Source organism: Haliotis rufescens, unplaced genomic scaffold, assembly GCF_023055435.1.
Source record: "Haliotis rufescens isolate VD_foot unplaced genomic scaffold, xgHalRufe1.0.p SCAF_3, whole genome shotgun sequence".
In the NCBI taxonomy this organism is placed as follows: domain Eukaryota; kingdom Metazoa; phylum Mollusca; class Gastropoda; order Lepetellida; family Haliotidae; genus Haliotis; species Haliotis rufescens.
Genome location: NW_025964001.1, coordinates 413,927 through 441,510, shown reverse-complemented (window position 1 = coordinate 441,510; position 27,584 = coordinate 413,927). Strand labels below are relative to the sequence as shown.

The 27,584-nt window shown below is 41.4% G+C and overlaps 1 protein-coding gene across 1 annotated transcript; it reads right to left on the bottom strand.

Moving 5' to 3' along the window:
- Positions 1–27,422, bottom strand: LOC124140705 (ras-related protein Rab-32B-like). Its single transcript, XM_046508401.2, has 9 exons — positions 27,303–27,422; positions 26,604–26,636; positions 9,095–9,191; positions 8,539–8,595; positions 8,187–8,219; positions 7,946–7,973; positions 7,567–7,641; positions 2,817–2,925; positions 1–563 (listed from the first exon to the last, which is right to left on the bottom strand). Exons 1-9 carry the CDS (start codon positions 27,406–27,408, stop codon positions 403–405), a joined length of 699 nt encoding a protein of 232 aa, XP_046364357.1. The 5' UTR covers positions 27,409–27,422; the 3' UTR covers positions 1–402.
- Between the last annotated feature and the right edge of the window lie 162 nt (positions 27,423–27,584).

Below are 27,584 nucleotides of genomic sequence, written 5' to 3'. Positions count from 1 at the left end.
CCACCCAAACTGTGGCATGGTGACCCTGACCCTGACACTGACAACCCAAGTCCTGATGTGGTGATCCTAACCCTGACCCTGACAATCCCCCACCCCCACCCACACAAACTGTGGCATGGTGACCCTGACCCTGACACTGACAACCCAAGCCCTGATGTGGTGACCCTAACCCTGACACTGACACTCCCCCACCCCCACCCACACAAACTGTGGTGTGGTGACCCTGACACTGACAACCCAAGTCCTGATGTGGTGACCCTAACCCTGACACTGACACTCCCCCACCCCACACAAACTGTGGTGTGGTGACCCTGACCCTGACACTGACACTCCCCCACCCCCCACAAACTGTGGTGTGGTGACCCTGACCAGTCTGCTGGTGTCTACTGTGCACAGCTGTTGTTAGCTGCAGCACCCCCTCTCCTGTTTGTGAGGGGGACGGGGGTGTTCCTGGAAGTCGTTGGGGGTGGTGACAGAAGACTGCAGGGACACATGCTCGCTTGGCTGCTGGCTCTCGGTGGGCAGGGACAAGATGTGCTCCACGAGGAAGTTCATGGCTTTTTCTGAAAGAAAGTCAAATGTCATTTATGTTTCTGGGTTCCTACAGAAGGAAGATCAGAATCGCATTTGCTATGTCCTATGTTTTTACATGTATTAATGTAGACATATTTCTCAATGCATTCAAAGTATTTCTTATTTATTTTACAAATGCAAAGTTGGGATTTAATGCTAAACATACCCAGTCTCATTCACCGATGTATATCACTGCTAAGCGGTACAGATTCTCACCCAAACTCTGTACAGCAATACATACATCCCTACTTAGAGCATTACTGTGTCATGTGCTGCACAGGAGCTCTTCTTACACAGACTGGTTCTGGGGCCTGTTGTACAAAGTCATCTTAGCGCTAAGGTGAATGTAACCCCCATACCTTAGCATAGACTTATGACGATCGTAGCGAAAAGGTTGTTTTGTACAAAAAGGCACCCTGGGCAGTCCACGCGTGGCATCACTTGCGTTGTCACTATCAATTCTGATGAACATATTTTCAGCTGATGGCCATGTCAGAATTTCCCTAACTTTCTCCACGCCATGCGAATGCCATATTTACGAAGATATTTCGCTATAAAAAGTAGAAATTAGAACCTAGAAAAATGTTCTGGCAGCCTAATGTAACTTTTCTACATACTGTTATTGTTTCCAAACAACTTCAAACACTTTCATGCTTATCTTATCAATGTCCATGTTATCAACTCTGACCTAATTCCTCATATATGTGGGGCGGTCGGGTAGCCTAGTGGTTAAAGCGTTAGCTTGTCACGCCGAAGACCCGGGTTCGATTCCCGACATGGGTACAATGTGTGAAGCCCATTTCTGGTGTCCCCCGCCGTGATATTGCTGGAATATTGCTAAAAGCGGCGTAAAACCATACTCACTCACTCACTCACTCCTCATATATGTGTAGCAGTAACACTCGGGACCTACCTCGTCAACCTTCCGCTGTGTAGCCAATATCAATACACTTATGACCCAGATATTGCTTTCCGAAATCTTTGTCAGACTTGGCTGACAAATGAAACCTACCCACATTGATTTGTTTGTTTGTTGGTTGTTTAACACCACACACAATACTCCAGCCATATGACGGAGGTATGTAATTAATCGAGTCTGGGCCAGACAATCCAGAGCATTGATCCACGCAATTGGGATACGACAAACATGGGTTGCTGAAGATCTAGTCTAACCCGGATCTTCAGGGGTCTACCCATATTGATGACAAAATTTGATAAAAGCTATTCTAATTAATTAATAGTGAGTGAGTGAGTATGGTTTTACGCCGCTTTTAGCAATATTCCAGCAATATCATGGCGGGGGACACCAGAAATGGGCTTCACACATTGTACCCATGTCGGGAATCGAACCCGGGTCTTTTGCGTGACGAGCGAACGCTTTAACCATTAGGCTACCCGACCGCCCCTTATTAATTAATAGAAAAATTGAATGCGATACAAGAGAAAATTTTATTTGCATATGCGAAGTGGTGCGTGTGATCACATTGCACATGCTGTTTCGACAATGACAACAACTGTTACAGTTGGTCAACGGGAAATTTCTATTTCCACTGTTTTGATTCCCTGTTTTTCTACGGACAGAAATACACATATTTGCTCATGGCACAGTCAACTTTGGACACGGAATATTTCAGAAATAACATGAATAAATGGCGATAACTGACCAGTACCTATATTGATGTCTGACCAGGCTGAAACCTACCTATATTGATGTCTGACCTGGCTGAAACCTACCTATAATGATGTCTGACCTGGCTGAAACCTACCTATGATGTCTGACCTGGCTGAAACCTACCTATAATGATGTCTGACCTGGCTGAAACCTACCTATATTGATGTCTGACCTGGCTGAAACCTACCTATAATGATGTCTGACCTGGCTGAAACCTACCTATAATGATGTCTGACCTGGCTGAAACCTACCTATAATGATGTCTGACCTGGCTGAAACCTACCTATAATGATGTCTGACCAGGCTGAAACCTACCTATATTGATGTCTGACCTGGCTGAAACCTACCTATAATGATGTCTGACCTGGCTGAAACCTACCTATATTGATGTCTGACCTGGCTGAAACCTACCTATAATGATGTCTGACCTGGCTGAAACCTACCTATAATGATGTCTGACCAGGCTGAAACCTACCTATATTCATGTCTGACCTGGCTGAAACCTACCTATAATGATGTCTGACCTGGCTGAAACCTACCTATATTGATGTCTGACCTGGCTGAAACCTACCTATATTGATATCGGATTTAGCCGATGTCTGAAACCAGCCTATAAAGTTGTAGTCCCTGCAGAACTTGTTGACAATGTCTGTGTCTGCCTGCACATCATCGATGTCGCACTGTAACATAAATTCCACATAGAACACACACAGATCACACATAGAACACACAGATCACACACATAGAACACACACAGGACACACACAGATCACACATGCAACACACAGATCACACATAGAACACACACAGATCACACAGAACACAGATAACACATTGAATACACAGATCACACATAGATCACACAGAACACACACAGGTCACACAGAACACACACAGGTCACACATAGAACATACACAGATCACACATAGAGCACACAGATCATACATAGAACACACAGATCACACATAGAGCACACAGATCATACATGGAGCACACAGATCACACATAGAACAGATGCAACATACACAGAACACACATGTTACCCAAGCGGATCACACACATAGAACACACACAAATTACTCGTGATGGGTATTGGCCTCCCTTTGGTATTGCAATCTACTGCAATAAATGATGCATGATTTGTGATAAGTACCACAATATATTGCATGCCTTCTTTCATCTGTACTTTTTTGTGAACCTAAATAAAAATATCAACATTTTTACAACTTTGAAGTTTGTATGATGTTGCTGTGGTCACAATGCATGTGTAATAGACACATTATATACAGGAAGCTGGTAGCAAAACATTTAGCTTTTTCAATCACATCTGTTGCTTATTTCTGAATTTCAATTTGACTTTTCACTTATGTAAGTTTTGCCAACAAGATGAAAATATGCATGATTTGGAAAAAGTGCAATATACTTGAATTTTCCATACATATAGTAATACATAGTCATTAGTATATCAAACTGTGGCATACTGGTAATATCACACACCTCTACAAATTACACATGGACTCTATACACATCACTCGTAGCGAGCACCAACAGAATAGAGCCTAGGCTGCCACACAGTAATAGCCAGTTGCCACAAGCAAACACTCGGCTGTCACACTAATCCGGTCAGCCCTAAATGTGACTCCAGTAACTTCTTTGAGTGGCATTTAGAAGTTGGAGTGATGAAGTAAGACGAGTTCTATGGACGAGTCTTACTTCGTGACTACAGTAATTGAATATGAAAAATTGTCTTGTTTTGTTTTATTTTAAATCAACTTGCACCTTGTGTTTTCATGTACTTTCACTGAATTTGAGAAATTGTATACAATCACAGGGGAACCCTTACCAAATCAGCTCACCATCAATTTATCAGTTGTATCCTACTACAGCATTACATGATTTATTTGTTTGTTTGTTTGTTTGTTTGTTGTTTAATGCAGCACTCAGCAATATTCCAGCTATACGACAGTGGTCTGTAAATAATCGAGTCTGGACGAGACAATCCAGTGATTAACATCCTGAGCATCGATCCACGCGATTGGGATTCGATGACATGCATCAATCAAGTCAGTGAGCCTGACTATCCGATGCCAATTGTTGCCTCTTACAACAAGTATAGTCACCTGTTATGACAAGCATGGGTTGCTGAAGAACTATTCTACAACTGATCTTCACTGGGAGATAAGCATGGGTTGCTGAAGACCTATTCTACCCCGGATCTTCATTGGGAGATAAGCATGGGTTGCTGAAGACCTATTCTACCACGGATCTTCAAGGGGAGACAAGCATGGGTTGCTGAAGAACTATTCTACAACGGATCTTCACTGGGAGATAAGCATGGGTTGCTGAAGACCTATTCTACCACGGATCTTCACTGGGAGACAAGCATGGGTTGCTGAAGAACTATTCTACAACGGATCTTCACGGGGAAGCATCACATGAGGCTCACAGGGAACAGGAGTAGTAGAGGCTAACAGGGAACAGGACTAGTAGAGGCTAATAGGAAACAGGACTAGTAGAGGCTCACAGGGAACAGGAGTAGTAGAGGCTAACAGGGAACAGGACTAGTAGAGGCTAATAGGAAACAGGACTAGTAGAGGCTAACAGGGAACAGGACGAGTAGAGGCTAACAGGGAACAGGACGAGTAGAGGCTAACAGGGAACAGGACTATTAGAGGCTAACAGGGAACAGGACTAGTAGAGGCTAACAGGGAACAGGACGAGTAGAGGCTAACAGGGAACAGGACGAGTAGAGGCTAACAGGGAACAGGGCGAGTAGAGGCTAACAGAGAACAGGACGAGTAGAGGCTAACAGGGAACAGGACGAGTAGAGGCTAACAGGGAACAGGACGAGTAGAGGCTAACAGGGAACAGGACGAGTAGAGGCTAACAGAGAACAGGACGAGTAGAGGCTAACAGGGAACAGGACGAGTAGAGGCTAACAGGGAACAGGACGAGTAGAGGCTAACAGGGAACAGGATGAGTAGAGGCTAACAGGGAACAGGACGAGTAGAGGCTAACAGGGAACAGGATGAGTAGAGGCTAACAGAGAACAGGATGAGTAGAGGCTAACAGGGAACAGGATGAGTAGAGGCTAACAGGGAACAGGACGAGTAGAGGCTAACAGGGAACAGGACGAGTAGAGGCTAACAGGGAACAGGACTAGTAGAGGCTAACAGGGAACAGGACTAGTACAGGCTAACAGGGAACAGGATGAGTAGAGGCTAACAGGGAAGAGGACGAGTAGAGGCTAACAGGGAACAGGACGAGTAGAGGCTAACAGGGAACAGGACGAGTAGAGGCTAACAGGGAACAGGATGAGTAGAGGCTAACAGAGAACAGGATGAGTAGAGGCTAACAGGGAACAGGATGAGTAGAGGCTAACAGGGAACAGGACGAGTAGAGGCTAACAGGGAACAGGACGAGTAGAGGCTAACAGGAAACAGGACGAGTAGAGGCTAACAGGGAACAGGACTAGTACAAGCTAACAGGGAACAGGATGAGTAGAGGCTAACAGGGAAGAGGACGAGTAGAGGCTAACAGGGAACAGGACGAGTAGAGGCTAACATGGAACAGGACGAGTAGAGGCTAACAGGGAACAGGACTAGTAGAGGCTAACAGGGAACAGGATGAGTAGAGGCTAACAGGGAACAGGACGAGTAGAGGCTAACAGGGAACAGGATGAGTAGAGGCTAACAGGAAACAGGACGAGTAGAGGCTAACAGGGAACAGGACGAGTAGAGGCTAACAGGGAACAGGATGAGTAGAGGCTAACAGGGAACAGGACTAGTAGAGGCTAACAGGGAACAGGACTAGTAGAGGCTAACAGGGAACAGGACTAGTAGAGGCTAACAGGGAACAGGACTAGTAGAGGCTAACAGGGAACAGGACTAGTAGAGGCTAACAGGGAACAGGACTAGTAGAGGCTAACAGGGAACAGGACTAGTAGAGGCTAACAGGGAACAGGACGAGTAGAGGCTAATAGGGAACAGGACGAGTAGAGGCTAATAGGAAACAGGACTAGTAGAGGCTAACAGGGAACAGGACTAGTAGAGGCTAACAGGGAACAGGACGAGTAGAGGCTAACAGGGAACAGGATGAGTAGAGGCTAACAGGGAACAGGACTAGTAGAGGCTAACAGGGAACAGGATGAGTAGAGGCTAACAGGAAACAGGACTAGTAGAGGCTAACAGGGAACAGGACTAATAGAGGGGAACAGGACTAGTAGAGGCTAACAGGGAACAGGACTAGTAGAGGCTAACAGGGAACAGGACGAGTAGAGGCTAATAGGGAACAGGACTAGTAGAGGCATTACTGGAGGTAACCCAGGAACAGCATTACTGGAGGTAATCCAGGAACAGCATTACTGAAGGTAACCCAGGAACAGCATTACTGGAGGTAACCCTGGAACAGCATTACTGGAGGTAACCCAGGAACAGCATTACTGAAGGTAACCCAGGAACAGCATTACTGGAGGTAACCCAGGAACAGCATTACTGGAGGTAACCCAGGAACAGCATTACTGAAGGTAACCCAGGAACAGCATTACTGAATGTAACCCTGGAACAGCCTTACTGAGTAAACAACATTACTGGAGGTAACCCAGGAACAGCATTACTGAAGGTAGCCCAGGAACAGCATTACTGAAGGTAACCCAGGAACAGCATTACTGGAGGTAACCCAGGAACAGCATTACTGAAGGTAACCCAGGAACAGCATTACTGAAGGTAACCCTGGAACAGCCTTACTGAGTAAACAACATTACTGGAGGTAACCCAGGAACAGCATTACTGAAGGTAGCCCAGGAACAGCATTACTGAAGGTAACCCAGGAACAGCATTACTGGAGGTAACCCAGGAACAGCATTACTGAAGGTAACCCAGGAACAGCATTACTGAAGGTAACCCTGGAACAGCCTTACTGAGTAAACAACATTACTGGAGGTAACCCAGGAACAGCATTACTGAAGGTAAACAGGGATAGCGAGACGGGTGAAAAAACAGGCATAAAACAAGGAGCATAACTACAGTTATAAAACAGGGTATCCCACCCTAAGGATCATTAAGAGTGTTTGACTGGCAAGGGGTGCCCAATCATAAGGATTATGAAAGGGTGTGTGATCAGAAATGTGTGCCCGACCCTAATGATGACAAAGGGGTCTTTGATCGGAAGGGGCCAAGAGCTATGGATAGAGTCACCTGCCTTCATTATACTCTGTTAAACCCGAGGATCAACAAGGCATGCAAGATCAGTGAAATGAGAGCCACAGTAACAGCCATCTAGTGCCATATAGCTGCAGCCAGTAGCATCATTAGCCACCCACCTTATTGGCCAGCAGCATGATTGGCACCGGCTGTTCATTGGCTAGCATCACTTTGGAATTTACATCATTCAGCCACTTGAAATCAAGAGAAAGAGTTATATCAAAGAAAATATTTTTCAGGAATGTCAAGCAAAATTTTAAAAATAATTACATCAAAGTGAAAGAGATTATAAAATTGTAGTGCAATGTATTTTAAAATTACATGGGAGAGGGATTTCAAGCAGAATGAATAGTTTGTACTTCTTGAGCTTTTTTTATTTAAGTTTTGCAAAATGGAGTAATTTGCAAGAACTGTGGTTGAGTTTCAGGAGCCAGCGGTACACAAACTCTTAATGATGTTTGAACTGGATATGCCATATTGATTTAACAGCAAACTTACTTTTAGAACTGAATCAAATGTTGCTGGTCTGAAAAGAAGAAATGTTGCAAAATCAAATATGTTTTTGAAATGATGAAATCGATCAACTGAGGCCAATTTAAATGTCAAATTTCAAATACCAAAGGATGCACGAATCAGAACATTTGTCAGTTAAATGTGAAGGCAATATGAAGTCTGCATGGACCCTAGTGTCATGCCAAGTGGGTATCAACTTAAAATATCAACTTAAACACATAATTACCTTGACAAGTCAAAGCATATAATTGCAGCAATTCTGAAAATAAAACAAAACAAAATATTACTCACAAGTGAAAACTTCTCCTGTTTGTGTTACGCCATTAGGGAGCGTCCATTTGATTTGATTGGGGAGGGAGTGATTTTGTATTTTTTTCCCAGCTGTATCCAACAATCTATCTATTTATTTACTGAACACCATCCAACAATGATTTTCACTATTAAAACCAACAAAATTTATTTGACAAAAAAAACTCTTCATTTTTTTCACTACTGCCAACAAATGCAAATGTCAATGGGGCAAATGTCTGAACAAACTATCTAAATCTGATATCTGATACAAATGGAACATAACTTACGCATATTTGTAATAGACTCGGGTCATGTGACCAAACCTCTCATGTCCTGCAATGTCCCTGAAACAGCATTCATTTCATTAAGAAATAATAAATACTCATATGATTATAATGTATGATTGTATTAATAATGACCTAGCACAGTTGTAAGCTGACCTAGCACAGTTGTTAGTTGACCTAGCACAGTTGTAAGTTGACCAAGCACAGTTGAAAGTTAACCTACCACAGTTGTAAGTTGACCTACCACAGTTGTAAGTTGACCTACCCCAGTTGTTAGTTGACCTACCCCAGTTGTTAGTTGACCTACCACAGTTGTAAGTTGACCTACCACAGTTGTAAGTTGACCAGCTACAGTTGTTAGTTGACCTACCACAGTTGTTAGTTGACCTACCACAGTTGTAAGTTGACCTACCACAGTTGTAAGTTGACCTACCACAGTTGTTAGTTGACCTACCCCAGTTGTTAGTTGACCTACCACAGTTGTAAGTTGACCTACCACAGTTGTAAGTTGACCTACCACAGTTGTTAGTTGACCTACCACAGTTGTAAGTTGACCTACCACAGTTGTAAGTTGACCTTTGTGTCCTTGTTCCAGTCTACTGTCTTCAGGGCAAAGTCCACCCCGATGGTTAGCTTATAGTTGGGTGAGAAATTACCTGCAAGAAATTCAACCCAATGTTGTACAATGCATCAGTCTGAAAGATAACTAACTACTCCATTCATCAAGGGAAGTGATTTAAACAATCAGCAGTTTGTAATGTAGCTTGATTAGACTATCATGGTGTAACATTCATCCTAAGTTTTCGTATAATAATTACATCCACAGCAAGTGATTTAATAAGTTATCATGGTGTAACATTTATACACATTTTCATATAATTATACATCCAAATATATATATTAGGATTCAGGGAAAATGCAAATATAAAATAGTTTCAATAATAGCTTATAGATAAATACTAGCCTAAGGACTTAGTCACACATTTAGGATTTTAACTGCCATCCTTGATAGGAGCATTCCCGATTAAAATTTGTCAAAAGTCTGATCAAGATCCTGTGATTCATGGCGGGAAATTCACAAACAATAAGATATTGTTCAAGAAGTGTCCCGATTCAGCCAATTCCATCTGAATACGTCCCGATTGTCCTGTACTCAATCCGAATCTGATCCGATTTGTAACTTCCGCATGGTTAAAAACGACCGAATGCGATCCGAAAGAGATCAGACAGTGACTGGACAGTGAACCAACAAAGACGGATCGTATTCGGCAAGATCTGGACGCAATCTTGACTCAATCGACAAGAAACGGCAATGAACAACTCATGCCCATTCATCACGACAGCATCCCGATCCACAGGACACCGTCCAGACAACACAGGACATTTGTACGATTTTGAGCCGATACACCAGAATCTGTCACGACAAAGTCACGATTGTAATCCGACTAGACAAAATCGTCTGAGTTTCCTGAATGTTACGAGACGCACCATACTAGGGTCCATACCATACCTATTTCTAACACTACTTTAATAGACAGATAAACTTTAATAAACAGATTAAATGACATAATATTATTTTGCTCACAAGACAAATCTAATTCACAGTGCTAAATGCCATACAATCCTCACTAGACAAACCTGATGCATCACTCTCGGACCTAGAGCGGATAATGCCATACAATCCTCACTAGACAAATCTGATGCATCACTCTCGGACCTGGAGCCATACAATCCTCACTAGACAAATCTGATGCATCACTCTCGGACCTAGAGCTGATAATGCCACACAATCCTCACTAGACAAATCTGATGCATCACTCTCGGACCTAGAGCGGATAATGCCACACAATCCTCACTTGACAAATCTGATGCATCACTCTCGGACCTAGAGCGGATAATGCCACACAATCCTCACTTGACAAATCTGATGCATCACTCTCGGACCTAGAGCGGATAATGCCACACAATCCTCACTTGACAAATCTGATGCATCACTCTCGGACCTAGAGCGGATAATGCCACACAATCCTCACTAAACAAATCTGATGCTTCACTCTTGAACTGATAAGTGGCATTTTCTGAGATCCTGACATTTGACTGACTGGTCGATGCTTACCATGGCTTACAGACATTGATGTACATCAATGTAGTTTAGTATGAATAATTCAGTAAACAAATAAATGATATGTCTGTGCAAGTGAGCCTGGAACTGATTAAGTCATGCCCATGCCACCAGGGACTGTTGTAATTGTATTGCCTGACAGGACCTGAGTCTTGTGTGACATCCATGACAGGCATCGTACTGCCGGGGACCACAATCACCATACACTATCACTCAAGCGGTTTCTGTGCTGTCGTTTGAACTCCGGTGCCTAATCAACTCCAGACTAATACATCATACTGAAATAAAGTTATTTATAATGTTAAATAAATAATTCCATAAAGGAGATCTTCAGTGTTAATTTCAGAGGTGAAAGGGGTAAGTATCAGATGGTCGGGGTGACTAAATGGTGCAAGTGCTAAGGTTCAGTGACTTAGTTGACTGCATGTCTTTGTATCCCAATTCTGTGGATCGATGCTCACAATATCAATCACTGGATTGTCTGGTTCAGATTCGGTTATTTATAGACCCCTGTCATAGAGCTGGAATATTGCCAAGTGTAGCATTAAAGAAAAAACAAATCATTATCAATAATCCATTTCTAAAATTATTTCTGCAGTATATGATTTTTCCATCCCCATGCTGTCAGTTTTCTCATCCTATAACCCAAATGGAATAAAATTTAATGCAATATCTATGTAACAATGTAGACAGATCTGACATGGATTTGAGATTCTGTTTTTCAATTAGACGTTTCAATACAGATGATACTGTTGTCACTGTTATCAGGCAAGTGATGATGTCTGTCTTCGGCGTAACGTTGCTACAGGTAACTATAAAAACACTCAAACATATCGAGTTGAAAACTATCAGATCTCCCTCCCACGGTTTCTCCCTCCCTGCAGGAGGGTGGATGGAGAGGGACAGGCGACGCCCACCTAATGACCCCTCTCAGATCGTACCTTCCCCTTCAGCAATCACTGTCAGATCAATCTTATCACAGTGTCATTAACTGGGGCTACTGTTCTGCCCGGTTCATCTCATTAAGCCAGCAGTTTAGACACATGCTGGGGCTGTCAGAGTGAATTGTCAGCTTATTACATCTTTATGTGAAAAAATAATATGGAAAACTGAAACCCAAGCTTAAAATAATTACCTCAAGATAGAATGGTAAAATGTTTCTTTGAAAACAAAATAGTTATTACAGGGAAGATACAAGACATTCATCAAGCAGTTGATATCCATCATCTGTCGCCAGCAGCCTAATGGCACTGGGGCCCTAATACCAGTACTCAGTGGAGCAGCGTCATAGATGATGATGCAGGGATAATCAGCTGATTGAGTGGCCCTGCTCCCTACACTCATCTACTGATTGACAGTGCTCAATCTGTACAGGGAGGCTGACAGAGTGACCCTACTCACTACACTGATCTACTGACTAGGCAGCGCTCAATCTGTACAGGGAGGCTGATTGAATGACCCTACTACCTACACTCATCTACTGATTGACAGTGCTCAATCTGTACAGGGAGGCTGATTGAGTGACCCTACACCCTACACTCATCTACTGATTGACAGTGCTCAATCTGTACAGGGAGGCTGATTGAATGACCCTACACCCTACACTCATCTACTGATTGACAGTGCTCAATCTGTACAGGGAGGCTGAATGAGTGACCCTGCTCCCTACACTCATCTACTGATTGACAGTGCTCAATCTGTACAGGGAGGCTGAATAAGTGACCCTGCTACCTACACTCATCTACTGATTGACAGTGCTCAATCTGTACAGGGAGGCTGATTGAGTGGCCCTGCTACCTACACTCATCTACTGACTAGGCAGCGCTCAATCTGTACAGGGAGGCTGATTGAGTGGGCCTACTCCCTACACTCATCTACTGACTAGGCAGCGCTCAATCTGTACAGGGAGGCTGATTGAGTGACCCTGCTACCTACACTCATCTACTGATTGACAGTACTCAATCTGTACAGGGAGGCTGATTGAGTGACCCTACTCCTTACACTCATCTACTGACTAGGCAGCGCTCAATCTGTACAGGGAGGCTGATTGAGTGGCCCTACTCCCTACACTGATCTACTGACTAGGCAGCGCTCAATCTGTACAGGGAGGCTGATTGAGTGACCCTACTCCCTAGAGTCATCTACTGACTAGGCAGCGCTCAATCTGTACAGGGAGGCTGATTGAGTGGCCCTACTCCCTACACGCATCTACTGACTAGGCAGCACTCAATCTGTACAGGGAGGCTGATTGAGTGGCCCTACTCCCTACACACATCTACTGACTAGGCAGCGCTCAATCTGTACAGGGAGGCTGATTGAGTGGCCCTACTCCCTACACGCATCTACTGACTAGGCAGCGCTCAATCTGTACAAGGAGGCTGATTGAGTGACCCTGCTCCCTACACTCATCTACTGATTGACAGTGCTCAATCTGTACAGGGAGGCTGATTGAGTGACCCTACTCCCTACACTCATCTACTGACTAGGCAGCGCTCAATCTGTACAGGGAGGCTGATTGAGTGACCCTGCTACCTACACTCATCTACTGATTGACAGTACTCAATCTGTACAGGGAGGCTGATTGAGTGACCCTACTCCTTACACTCATCTACTGACTAGGCAGCGCTCAATCTGTACAGGGAGGCTGATTGAGTGGCCCTACTCCCTACACTGATCTACTGACTAGGCAGCGCTCAATCTGTACAGGGAGGCTGATTGAATGACCCTACTCCCTAGAGTCATCTACTGACTAGGCAGCGCTCAATCTGTACAGGGAGGCTGATTGAGTGGCCCTACTCCCTACACGCATCTACTGACTAGGCAGCACTCAATCTGTACAGGGAGGCTGATTGAGTGGCCCTACTCCCTACACACATCTACTGACTAGGCAGCGCTCAATCTGTACAGGGAGGCTGATTGAGTGGCCCTACTCCCTACACGCATCTACTGACTAGGCAGCGCTCAATCTGTACAAGGAGGCTGATTGAGTGACCCTGCTCCCTACACTCATCTACTGATTGACAGTGCTCAATCTGTACAGGGAGGCTGATTGAGTGACCCTACTCCCTACACTCATCTACTGACTAGGCAGCGCTCAATCTGTACAGGGAGGCTGATTGAGTGACCCTACTCCCTACACTCATCTACTGACTAGGCAGTGCTCAATCTGTACAGGGAGGCTGATTGAGTGACCCTGCTCCCTAGAGTCATCTACTGATTGACAGTGCTCAATCTGTACAGGGAGGCTGATTGAGTGACCCTACCCCCTACACTCATCTACTGACTAGACAGTGCTCAATCTGTACAGGGAGGCTGATTGAGTGACCCTGCTCCCTACACTCATCTACTGACTAGGCAGCGCTCAATCTGTACAGGGAGGCTGATTGAGTGACCCTACTCCCTAGAGTCATCTACTGATTGACAGCGCTCAATCTGTACAGGGAGGCTGATTGAGTGACCTAACTCCCTAGAGTCATCTACTGATTGACAGTGCTCATTCTGTACAGGGAGGCTGATTGAGTGACCCTACTCCCTAGAGTCATCTACTGACTAGGCAGCGCTCAATCTGTACAGGGAGGCTGATTGAGTGACCCTACTCCCTAGAGTCATCTACTGATTGACAGTGCTCAATCTGTACAGGGAGGCTGATTGAGTGACCCTACTCCCTAGAGTCATCTACTGATTGACAGCGCTCAATCTGTACAGGGAGGCTGATTGAGTGACCCAACTCCCTACACTGATCTACTGATTGACAGCGCTCAATCAGTACAGGGAGGCTGATTGAGTGACCCTGCTCCCTACACTCATCTACTGACTAGGCAGCACTCAATCTGTACAGGGAGGCTGATTGAGTGACCCTACCCCCTACACTCATCTACTGACTAGGCAGCGCTCAATCTGTACAGGGAGGCTGACAGAGTGACCCTACTCCCTACACTCATCTACTGACTAGGCAGTGCTCAATCTGTACAGGGAGGCTGATTGAGTGACCCTGCTACCTACGCTCATCTACTGACTAGGCAGTGCTCAATCTGTACAGGGAGGCATGGTGGTACATTCCTAGCCTGTCTCACAGTCCCTAAACCATAATTTTTTTCCATTCCTATCCCCCTTACTGCAATGCTATAGCCCTAAATGAAGCAAGCCTAGATTTTCAAGAATCCCCCATCTCGCTGGGGCTCCTTTTTAATTAAAATGTAGTTGCTAGTATTCATCAAAATTATGTATTTCAGAGATTAGGCATTAGTCAAGAACATTCTCTGTGGTGACAATATTTGCTATGCAGAGTTGCGTCCCTTAGGTGTGCCAGAATCCTGTTATCACTGATCTCAATCCCCTGATTAAGTTTCTAGGTTTGTCAGTACCATACTCATGATTGTTGGTTCCACCAAAAGTGGTAAACTTCCAAGACCTGCATCACTTCGACATGCTGTGATATAGCAGAAATATTGTTCAAGGAGCTGGTCAAACCCAACTCATTCCCTCTACATACAATCTCCTCACATCTCATTCCCTCTACATACAATCTCCTCACAACTCATTCCCTCTACATACAATCTCCTCACATCTCGTTCACTCCATTTACTGACTTTGGAGTGTTCATAGCTGGGGGAGAACAACTAAAGCACACAAGCATGTTATTCTATATACCACTTACTTACGGCACAATAAATTTCCTAACGATACATGCAGACATTTGTGAGTACTGGGCACAAATCACATTGATATCATCAACAGATGGACATGGCTGTGAGCCATTTAGAAGAGATGTCAAATTTGGAAAACACAATTTGCCCCAACCTAAGCATGAAGGGCAAGGTGGACCGGTCATGCAAGGCCCTGCAAGTCCTTGTGCAGAGTTGCCTCCCTTATTAGTAGCATGAAGCTATAATCATGGTAACAAATCCCAGATTCACGATAAATTTCATGGCAAACCTCCACAACCTCCATCACTTTAAGCTTTCCTCCCACACACCATGACATAACTAAAATATTGTTCATTCAAAAAGCTCATTCAAAAGCACACTCTTAAACTGAAAGTTTTCCCAATGGAATACTGGCAGACGATGGCATAAAAACCTAGCGTTAGAAATAGGCACTAGTCCCATAGCCCTTGCCAAACTGCCCAATAGTTAAGGTATCATAAGGACTATTAGAAATTTGGCCTTTTTATGAGTTTTGCAATATGTTATCATTATAAGGTCTAGAACCACAACACTGTTATTTTCTACCGCTGAGAGCCACAACAATAGTTCACAGTCTCACAATAACTCAGTAATAAACAGATTGTAATAATCACTCATCTTGTATCACTACCTGTGTGTCTTGACCCAACGACGGTCACCAAGCACAGCTCACCTGCCTCCTGACACTGCTCCACTGGCCCGTGGGGGCCCACTCTGCAGGCCCAGACCGGACCTCCCAGGCCAAGACCGGACCTCCCAGCCCCAGACCAGACCTCCCTGGCCCCAAGTCAGGCAGGGCAGTGCATGACTCCACAACAGACCTTTTGTTCACCAAGCATCCTGCTGCCTGTAATCTTGCATCAGTAGCAACAGCTGCGACATGCTAATATACAACTATGGCAATGATGGAGTTTAATTACCTGTACTGATTTACAACAGTTTGTCAATGTCACCCGACACCTGGGGAGTCTCGTCCAGTGTCGTCACGCCACAATGCCAGGGAAACTCAATATGACAGCTCTATGACAACGTGGCTCATGTTCAATTGACTTTATTGTCACAGTTTGAATACTGCTACTCATCATGTTCATAGAAGTTGTTCATACAATTCTGAGTGAGTGAGTTGGGTTTAACGCTGCTTTAAACAGTACTCCAGTTATATCACGGCATGTCAGCCTGATGTTGGAGGAAATTCTGAAGTGATTCAGGTCATCAGCACAATACTCATGATTGTGATTGAACGTAGGAACTTAATCAAGGCAATTCTGGAATTGAGATCCGTGACCTCAGGATTCTGGCACACCTAAGGGATGCAACTCTGCACTTCAAATTCTGGCACCTTAGCGAATGTGCATAACTATTTTGATAGAAACAAATAACTCCATTTAAATTCAAAAGGAGCCCCAGTAATTTGGGAGATTCAGAGCCTGAACCTGAGGAAAATCTAGACTTGCTTCATTTAGGGCTATAGCATTAGCGCAAGGGCTGGGCGGAAGGCAAAACAATATGATTCAGGGAGTGTGAGACAGACTAACGCACCCACCTACCCACACATGCATGCACGCACGCACGCACGCATGCATGCATGCATGCACACATGCACGCACACACCATTTTTCTGACACCTAACATGTCAACATATTTAGTGTGCATTCTCCTTTGCTTATTTTGCTATTGTCTTGAACTAGACTTAATTTTTTGTACATGCTTGGCAAAATGTTATGTCCTTGTGGATTACACAGCCATATAAGATATTTCAGGTAAAGAATTTAATACCACAAAAACACAATGGAAAGTGTGGTTGCCATAGTAACTGATGTTCCCAGATTGACAGAAGCAGCAGCTGTGATATTGCCATGTGGCTGACAAGAACTATCTGCTGTCTCCTGCAGTGTGGAACTCACTCAGGCTGAGGCAGCACTGTCAACTTTAATAAGCAGGAAACTGACTCTCTTTTTATTAAACAACTGTATTGTTTTGAGTTTGAATGGCTGTTCTATTATTATACTATTTTTTTTATCATTCTCCTATTTTATTCAGTTGAAGGTAGAACACATATACAGATACATCATCACAACATCTGGTGCTCAAGCCTATTCCATTCCGACATACAGGCATACAGGCATAAGAAATTCAAACGAAACCCTTGAACAGCATATATGAAGATGACCAGAATTATATTTTTTGGTCATAATTTCAGGTCAGATAAGCAGGGCATGATTTGAGGAACTTGATTTAACTTGCACCATGTGCACGTTGACATGAAAAACCTAGTTGCGCCAGACAAAACCCAGTTGCACCAGACAAAACCTAGTTGCACCAGACAAAACCAAGTTGCACCAGACAAAACCAAGTTGCAAAAGACAAAACCTAGTTGCACCAGACAAAACCAAGTTGCACCAGACAAAACCTAGTTGCACCAGACAAAACCTAGTTGTACCAGACAAAACCAGGTTTCACTCTGGTCCCATAAATGTATCTAAATAAATATAATCTCAGATCGCTGATGACTGTGTTATACAGTTTGTGCTTACTTTTACAATCTTTATGAGGCAATGTCATCAATGGCAACCGTCATATAACACATAACTAATATCATTAGATGGATAATCTAAATATTGTTGTTGTGGCTCTCACATGGAAGATGCACTTCGTTTCTTTCTTACGTGTACTGCGTTGTTGTTGTGCTGTATGATACTGCGATGTTGTTGTGCTATATGATACTGCGATGTTGTTGTGCTATATGATACTGCGACTTTGTTGTGCTATATGATACTGCGATGTTGTTGTGCTTTATGATACTGTGATGTTGTTGTGCTATATGATACTGTGATGTTGTTGTGCTGTATGATACTGTGATGTTGTTGTGCTATATGATACTGCGTTGTTGTGCTGTATGATACTGCGATGTTGTGCTGTATGAACCTGCGATGTTGTTGTGCTATATGATACTGCGATGTTGTTGTGCTATATGATACTGCGATGTTGTTGTGCTATATGATACTGCGATGTTGTTGTGCTGTATGATACTGCGATGTTGTGCTATATGATACTGAGATGTTGTTGTGCTATATGATACTGCGATGTTGTGCTATATGATACTGCGATGTTGTGCTGTATGATACTGCGATGTTGTAGTGCTGTATGATACTGGGATGTTGTGCTATATGATACTGCGATGTTGTTGTGCTATATGATAAGGCGATGTTGTGCTATATTATACTGCAATGTTGTGCTATATGATACTGCAATGTTGTTGTGCTGTATGATACTGCGATGTTGTAGTGCTATATGATACTGCGATGTTGTTGTGCTATATGATACTGAGATGTTGTTGTGCTATATGATACTGCGATGTTGTTGTGCTTTATGATACTGTGCTGTTGTGCTATATGATACTGCGATGTTGTTGTGCTATATGATACTGCGATGTTGTGCTATATGATACTGCGATGTTGTGCTATATGATACTGAGATGTTGTTGTGCTATATGATACTGCGATGTTGTGCTGTATGATACTGAGATGTTGTTGTGCTACATGATACTGCGATGTTGTTGTGCTTTATGATACTGTGATGTTGTTGTGCTATGATACTGCGATGTTGTTGTGCTTCATGATACTGTGATGTTGTTGTGCTATATGATACTGCGATGTTGTTGTGCTGTATGATACTGTGATGTTGTTGTGCTATCTGATACTGCGATGTTGTTGTGCTTTATGATACTGCGATGTTGTTGTGCTTTATGATACTGTGATGTTGTTGTGCTATATGATACTGCGATGTTGTTGTGCTGTATGATACTGCAATGTTGTTGTGCTATATGATACTGCGATGTTGTTGTGCTATATGATACTGCGATGTTGTTGTGCTTTATGATACTGTTATGTTGTTGTGCTATATGATACTGGGATGTTGTTGTGCTGTATGATACTGCGATGTTGTTGTGCTATATGATACTGCGATGTTGTTGTGCTATATGATACTGCAATGTTGTTGTGCTATATGATACTGTGATGTTGTTGTGCTATGATACTGCGATGTTGTTGTGCTATATGATACTGTGATGTTGTTGTGCTATATGATACTGCAATTTTGTTGTGCTGTATGATACTGTGATGTGGTTGTGCTATATGATACTGCGATGTTGTTGTGCTATATGATACTGCGATGTTGTGCTATATGATACTGTGATGTTGTTGTGCTATGATACTGCGATGTTGTTGTCCTTAATGTTACTGTGATGTTGTTGTGCTATATGATACTGCAATGTTGTTGTGCTGTATGAGACTGTGATGTTGTGCTATATGATACTGCGATGTTGTGCTATATGATACTGCGATGTTGTTGTGCTGTATGATACTGAGATGTTGTTGTGCTACATGATACTGCAATGTTGTTGTGCTTTATGATACTGTGATGTTGTTGTGCTATGATACTGCGATGTTGTTGTGCTTCATGATACTGTGATGTTGTTGTGCTATATGATACTGCGATGTTGTTGTGCTGTATGATACTGTGATGTTGTTGTGCTATATGATACTGCGATGTTGTTGTGCTTTATGATACTGCGATGTTGTTGTGCTTTATGATACTGTGATGTTGTTGTGCTATATGATACTGCGATGTTGTTGTGCTGTATGATACTGCAATGTTGTTGTGCTATATGATACTGCGATGTTGTTGTGCTATATGATACTGCGATGTTGTTGTGCTTTATGATACTGTTATGTTGTTGTGCTATATGATACTGCGATGTTGTTGTGCTGTATGATACTGCGATGTTGTTGTGCTATATGATACTGCGATGTTGTTGTGCTATATGATACTGCAATGTTGTTGTGCTATATGATACTGTGATGTTGTTGTGCTGTATGATACTGAGATGTTGTTGTGCTACATGATACTGCGATGTTGTTTTGCTTTATGATACTGTGATGTTGTTGTGCTATATGATACTGCGATTTTGTTGTGCTGTATGATACTGTGATGTTGTTGTGCTATATGATACTGCGATGTTGTTGTGCTATATGATACTGCGATGTTGTTGTGCTGTATGATACTGAGATGTTGTTGTGCTATATGATACTGCGATGTTGTTGTGCTATATGATATTGCGATGTTGTTGTGCTATATGATACTGCGATGTTGTTGTGCTGTATGATACTGCGATGTTGTGCTATATGATACTACGATGTTGTTGTGCTATATGATACTGCGATGTTGTGCTATATGATACTGCGATGTTGTGCTGTATGATACTGCGATGTTGTAGTGCTGTATGATACTGGGATGTTGTGCTATATGATACTGCGATGTTGTTGTGCTATATGATAAGGCGATGTTGTGCTATATTATACTGCAATGTTGTGCTATATGATACTGCAATGTTGTTGTGCTGTATGATACTGCGATGTTGTAGTGCTATATGATACTGCGATGTTGTTGTGCTATGATACTGCGATGTTGTGCTTCATGATACTGTGATGTTGTTGTGCTATGATACTGCGATGTTGTGCTTTATGATACTGTGATGTTGTTGTGCTATATGACACTGCGATGTTGTGCTGTATGATACTACGATGTTATAGTGCTATATGATACTGCGATGTTGTTTTGCTTTATGATACTGTGATGTTGTTGTGCTATATGATACTGCGATGTTGTTGTGCTGTATGATACTACGATGTTATAGTGTTATATGATACTGCGATGTTGTTGTGCTATATGATACTGCGATGTTGTTGTGCTATATGATACTGCGATGTTGTTGTGCTTTATGATACTGTGATGTTGCTGTGCTATGACACTGAGATGTTGTGCAATATGATACTGCGATGTTGTGCTATATGATACTGTGATGTTGTGCTATATGATACTGCAATGTTGTTGTGCTGGATGTACGTAGCTGTAGTTACGAAGGAACATCCAGTAAAAAACCACTTACAGAACAATAATTATCTTTAATGTTATACAATATATGCTATTGCTCATGTCACTTTCAAAACATTGTGATTTATAATTTGTATGTACATGTATTAGTAAAATTCGCTTGTTTGCCAAAATCTCGACTTTATGGAAATAAATATGTTTATATCATAATCTAAATACAACTTGACATGATGGGCAACCTCAGTGATACATCAAGCTACAGTCCAGTTCGTAATCTTGAAGTTTTCCCAGTTTGATGATGTCAAGCCCAAGAAAGCAAAACACATTCTACATAACACAGGGAGTAGTGATGTAGTAGGATAGATAAAGTTTAGGTATTAAGTGGGTTCAAAGATCGATGTTTGGCTTAGTCACTATATATATTTTAACTTTGTTGACATGCGCTTGGTGCATGTAGATATAAATATCAGGTTGCATATTTCCATAATGGGTTGCACTTGTGCAGTGATAATAGCTTAATCGAGCCCTGATGAGAGATAGGTTTTGTGATATCATAATACAAAACAATATCTCTTTGAATGCGTTTGACAAACAGATTTCTCTTTCAGATTTAAAACGTATAACTTACATGTTTTACCAGTAAAAGAGCTGCATTGATCATGTTGATGGATCGTTATTTTTATCTTTGAATAAAAGTAATATTTTTTGTAAGTAATACTTAATCAAATGTTGGCAGCTATCAATAGCCATAATTCTACATCTGTCCAAATATTCTGAGTGATTACACATTCACAGATGAGTAATAGTTTCTGGTATGCTTCACAAAAAGATAGGGCGGTCAGGTAGCCTAGTAGTTAAAGCGTTCGCTCGTCACGCCGAAACCGGGTTCGATTCCCGACATGGGTACAATGTGTGAAGCCCATTTCTGGTGTCCCCCGTCGTGATATTGCTGGAATATTGCTAAAAGCGGCGTAAAACCATACTCACTCACTCACTCACTCACAAAAAGATAACCCCACAAAGAATCGGAGTAGAATGGCTGTTTTTATCATAGTCTGCAATGTTTCACCTGCATGGAAGTTTCTGGTAGTAACATTTTTAAGCAATAGAAAACAAGATTAATCTTAACTTCTGTGAATTTCTGTGACTGACATTTGTATGACTGAATGGTTGTCACTGAAATACACATGTCACATGACGGGTTCAACAGCTGTTGTTGTTTTTCACAGGTTCAAATATAGGTATGAAAATGCTACCTAGAAAAATTGTAGCAAAGTGCTGTTTTTTTGTACGAAATCATTCTAGGTGCTACATTATGTCACTACACAAAGAAAAACATTCTAGATGCTACATTATGTCAAAACACAAAGAAAAACATTCTAGGTGCTACATTATGTCAATACACAAAGAAAAACATTCTCAGTGCTACATTATGTCAAAACACAAAGAAAAACATTCTAGGCGCTACATTATGTCAAAACACAAAGAAAAACATTCTAGGTGCTACATTATGTCAAAACACAAAGAAAAACATTCTAGGTGCTACATTATGTCAAAACACAAAGAAAAACATTCTAGGTGCTACATTATGTCAAAACACAAAGAAAAACATTCTAGGTGCTACATTATGTCAAAACACAAAGAAAAACATTCTAGGTGCTACATTATGTCAAAACACAAAGTAAAACATTCTAGGTGCTACATTATGTCAAAACACAAAAAAAACCATTCTAGATGCTACATTATGTCAAAACACAAAGAAAAACATTCTAGGTGCAAAATTATGTCAATACACAAAGAAAAACATTCTTGGCCTTGTATTTAGTTAATACACTAAGGAAAACATTCTTGGCCTTGTATTTAGTTAATACACTAAGGAAAACATTCTTGGCCTTGTATTTAGTTAATACACTCTGAAAAACATTCTTGGCCTTGTATTTAGCATGTTTAGTTAATACACTAAGAAAAACATTCTTGGCCTTGTGTTTAGTTAATACACTTTGAAAAACATTCTAGGTGCTACATTATGTCAAAACACAAAGAAAAACATTCTTGGCCTTGTATTTAGTTAATACACTAAGGAAAACATTCTTGGCCTTGTATTTAGTTAATACACTAAGGAAAACATTCTTGGCCTTGTATTTAGCATGTTTAGTTAATATACACTAAGAAAAACATTCTTAGCCTTGTGTTTAGTTAATACACTTTGAAAAACATTCTTGGCGCTACATTATGTCAATACACAAAGAAAAACATTCGTGGCCTTGTATTTAGTTAATACTCTAAGAAAAACATTCGTGGCCTTGTATTTAGTTAATACTCTAAGAAAAACATTCTTGGCCTTGTATTTAGTTAATACTCTAAGAAAAACATTCTTGGCCTTGTATTTAGTTAATACTCTAAGAAAAACATTCGTGGCCTTGTATTTAGTTAATACTCTAAGAAAAACATTCTTGGCCTTGTATTTAGTTAATACACTAAGGAAAACATTCTTGGCCTTGTATTTAGTTAATACACTAAGGAAAACATTCTTGGCCTTGTATTTAGTTAATACACTCTGAAAAACATTCTTGGCATTGTATTTAGCATGTTTAGTTAATACACTAAGAAAAACATTCTTGGCCTTGTGTTTAGTTAATACACTTTGAAAAACATTCTAGGTGCTACATTATGTCAATACACAAAGAAAAACATTCGTGGCCTTGTATTTAGTTAATACACTAAGAAAAACATTCTTGGCCTTGTATTTAGTTAATACACAAAGAAAAACATTCTTTGCCTTGTATTTAGTTAATACACTTTGAAAAACATTCTTGGCCTTGTATTTAGTTAATACACTAAGAAAAACATTCTTGGCCTTGTATTTATTTAATACACTAAGGAAAACATTCTTGGCTTTGTATTTAGTTAATACACTAAGAAAAACATTCTAGGTGCTACATTATGTCAATACACAAAGAAAAACATTCTTGGCCTTGTATTTAGTTAATACACTAAGGAAAACATTCTTGGCCTTGTATTTAGTTAATACACTAAGAAAAACATTCTTGGCTTTGTATTTAGTTAATACACTAAGAAAAACATTCTTGGCCTTGTATTTAGTTAATACACTAAGAAAAACATTCTTGGCCTTGTATTTAGTTAATACACTCTGAAAAACATTCCATAATTCACAGGAAAAAAAGTTACAGACAATAATCAGTCCCACATTTTAATATAACAATTTGTGTAACACTATCACAAATTTTGAATGGCATTTTGGATGCACATGTGTTTTGTTTATATATTGTTGAGAGAAAAATTATTTTTCTTTGTAACTTATCTTATCGTTAGTATGGGGATATGTGATGGGACGATGTGTTGGCTGGAGATAAGCAGAGAAACCTCTCACCCAAATAATTTATGTGGGTAGTTTAGGATCAAATGATGAGAAAATTTCATACTTCATTCCTCAACTCAGGGGTTATGTGACTTTGTTCGACTTTATGTGACTTTGTGTGAACCGTCAACCAAAAACTTGTGTGGAGGGGGGAATAAGAATTTTTCGACCTTGTTGGCCACCACCATTCCCCCGTATGGAGAACCACGAGTTAATAAGTGAGTGAAATTGGCTTCACACATTGTGCCCATGTGGGGAATTGAACCCCGGCCTATGGCGTGACAAGCAAACGCTTTAACCACTAGGCTACCCCACCGCCCCTTCAGGTCACCAAACAATCTTGGCACTGCATCGTGTTAATACAAACACATGATAAGGGCCATATATTATGTAAAGTTTTTTTAGAACAGATTGGCTGGGATACATTGAAATACAGGGATGTGAGTAGGTTTTCCTGAAAAAAGAGAAAAAGTCTAGTGGGGTCTGGGGTCATGCCCCCCAGAAATTTTTCAAACATTTTATTGCATTTTAAGCAATTTCGTGCAGTTTGGACAACATTCACACCAACAAATGTAATAAGTCAATGGCAATCGTCAATAAGTCAAATAAACAAGATAAAGTTAAATCAGTACTTTTAAAAAATCGGGCGTAGCCAGGTCTGGGAGCAATACTGCCATAAACTTCAACCCCCATCCCCAAGACACAAGGACAACTGTCACAAGCGTGCAATGTCTCAATGTCAATGTTCTCGAATAAGAAAAAAACATACGCATCAAATTTTTCATTTGGTATACTCCCAATAAGCTCCCATGAACCAGTGGGTTCATGATGGGTATTAATGCTAGATATGATAAAGGTGGAGGCTGTTTTCAGTTTTTATAGTGACCAAAAATAGAATTCTTTTCAAAGCATTGATTGTTCTCTCAATGTTTGCAGCAGACAGAACCTCTGTTTCATACCTGGTCAGTAAGTATAGGAAATGTACACATTTGCATTATGTAGTCGTCTTAATTTTCTAATTTATCACATTATCAGTCGGGTAAATAAAAATAATCTTATTTCCTTTTCATTTATCATTTATGCCTGGTCCCAAACTGGTTCGTTAATTGGAAAATAAAACAAACAGTAGTTTGTGGCTGGTGCAAGCTGTGAGCTGCACAACAGGAAGATTATTCTGAAGAAGATATAATAGTTACAAGGGGACATAACTTTCAATAATTCATTAATTTTAGGTATTGACATTTTTTTTTATTGTTGTAATATTTTCAGGGAGCAAAAAAACCCAACTGATTGCAAGGGTGATCACTGAATCTGACAGTTCACACAAAATCTCTACAATTCATTTTACTTGTACATTCATATTGAACTATTAACGGAGGGGGATGAGGATGGGGCCACACAGAGGACTGCAGTTATGCAAACAATCAGTGAGTTTCCTGGACCTGGCTTCAAGGCGACACTGCTTCAGTGGTAGAAACATTTTAGTCCACTAGTCCTAATAATGATAAAATATAACAAAACCCTCAAAAACGGCAAATTTCTACTTGTCCTTATGATACCTAAACTATTGGGCAGTTTGGCAAGGACGACAGGGCGAGTACCAATTTCTAACGCTGTGCTTGTTCACAACAGGTGCTTGTTGTACACCATGGAGGAGTCCCAAGTGTTTCTGGTGCCCCTTTCTTAAAGGTTTAGGGTCTCTGGGGACCCTTGAATAAATAGATCCTTGGGCAATCTGTAACGAAGCTGTGTGAGTGAGAGTGAGTGTGTTTGCGTGTGTGTGTGTGAGTGTGTGTAGGTGTATGTGTAAGTGAGTGAATGTGTCAGTGAGTGTGTCTGTGTGAGTGATTGAGTGTGTGTGTGAGTTAATGTGAATAAGTGCGTGAAAGTGTGTGTGTGTGTGTGTGTGTGTGTGAGAATGAGGGAGCGAAATGGATAAGAAAGAGGCATACAAATCATAAACTGAGAACTGAATTTCATGCCAACTTACCTTCAGTATATCTTCTGATGATCGATGTTTTTCCTGTGAAAATAAAAAGTTGTAATAGATAAAGTGATTTAATATACTTCTTCTGCAAATAAGCAACAGGTCATTTATTACAGGTGGGTGGGTAAGAGCTTTTTGATGTTCTAATGTACTAAAAATTATGACCCTCCCCAAATTATACTTGTCATACTTTTGGATGACACTCCCCAGTACCCTGCACCAACACCCCCCTAATCCCTCTCCCCTGTAATCATTAAATAACGTCCGTAAAAATAATAATCCATTTTGGCAGATTTAGGTACCAAGTAAATAAATCACATCATGGGAATTTTTATATAACTTTAACTGACTCCTGTATTCAGAAATGGTCTTGATGTACAATCATGCATTGTTGAAAACTTTGTTGTTTTTGTTCGGATGTTATCCATTAAATGACTAATCAATTTAACCTGCAGCTGGTGAAAGGGAAATTGGAAACTGTTTCCCAGCATCTCAAAAGTATGTAGTCGTGCTTCGATTGAGGAATGACCCTTCGACTGATGTTATCTGCTGTTTATGCTACCCCCGACCTGGCGAGCTCACGGAGCTGGGGTGTAAATCTATAGCGAAAGTAATTTGCCCCGAGTGGGTCTTCTCAGTTCTTGACTGTCATGAATGAATCAAGCTGTGAAACTTCACAGCACACTTGAAGGGATATCTTACCTACGCCAAACTCTCCAATTACGAGTATTTTATATAAATGTTCTTTGACGCCCGTTGAGACTGGTCCTGGCTTTTCGTCCGAGTTAGCGGCTGTGGCCGCCGCCATTTTGCATGGTCATGTGCCGCTCACGTGACCCAAATAACACTATAACAGCCCCGCCCACACTGCAGAGAACATGCGAATGAACATGGACCTCACTTCCATGAAGACAAACAGAAACGCACATGTATATATATATATGTACATATAAATCGGCATCAGTCCGGACTAGTACAAGCATC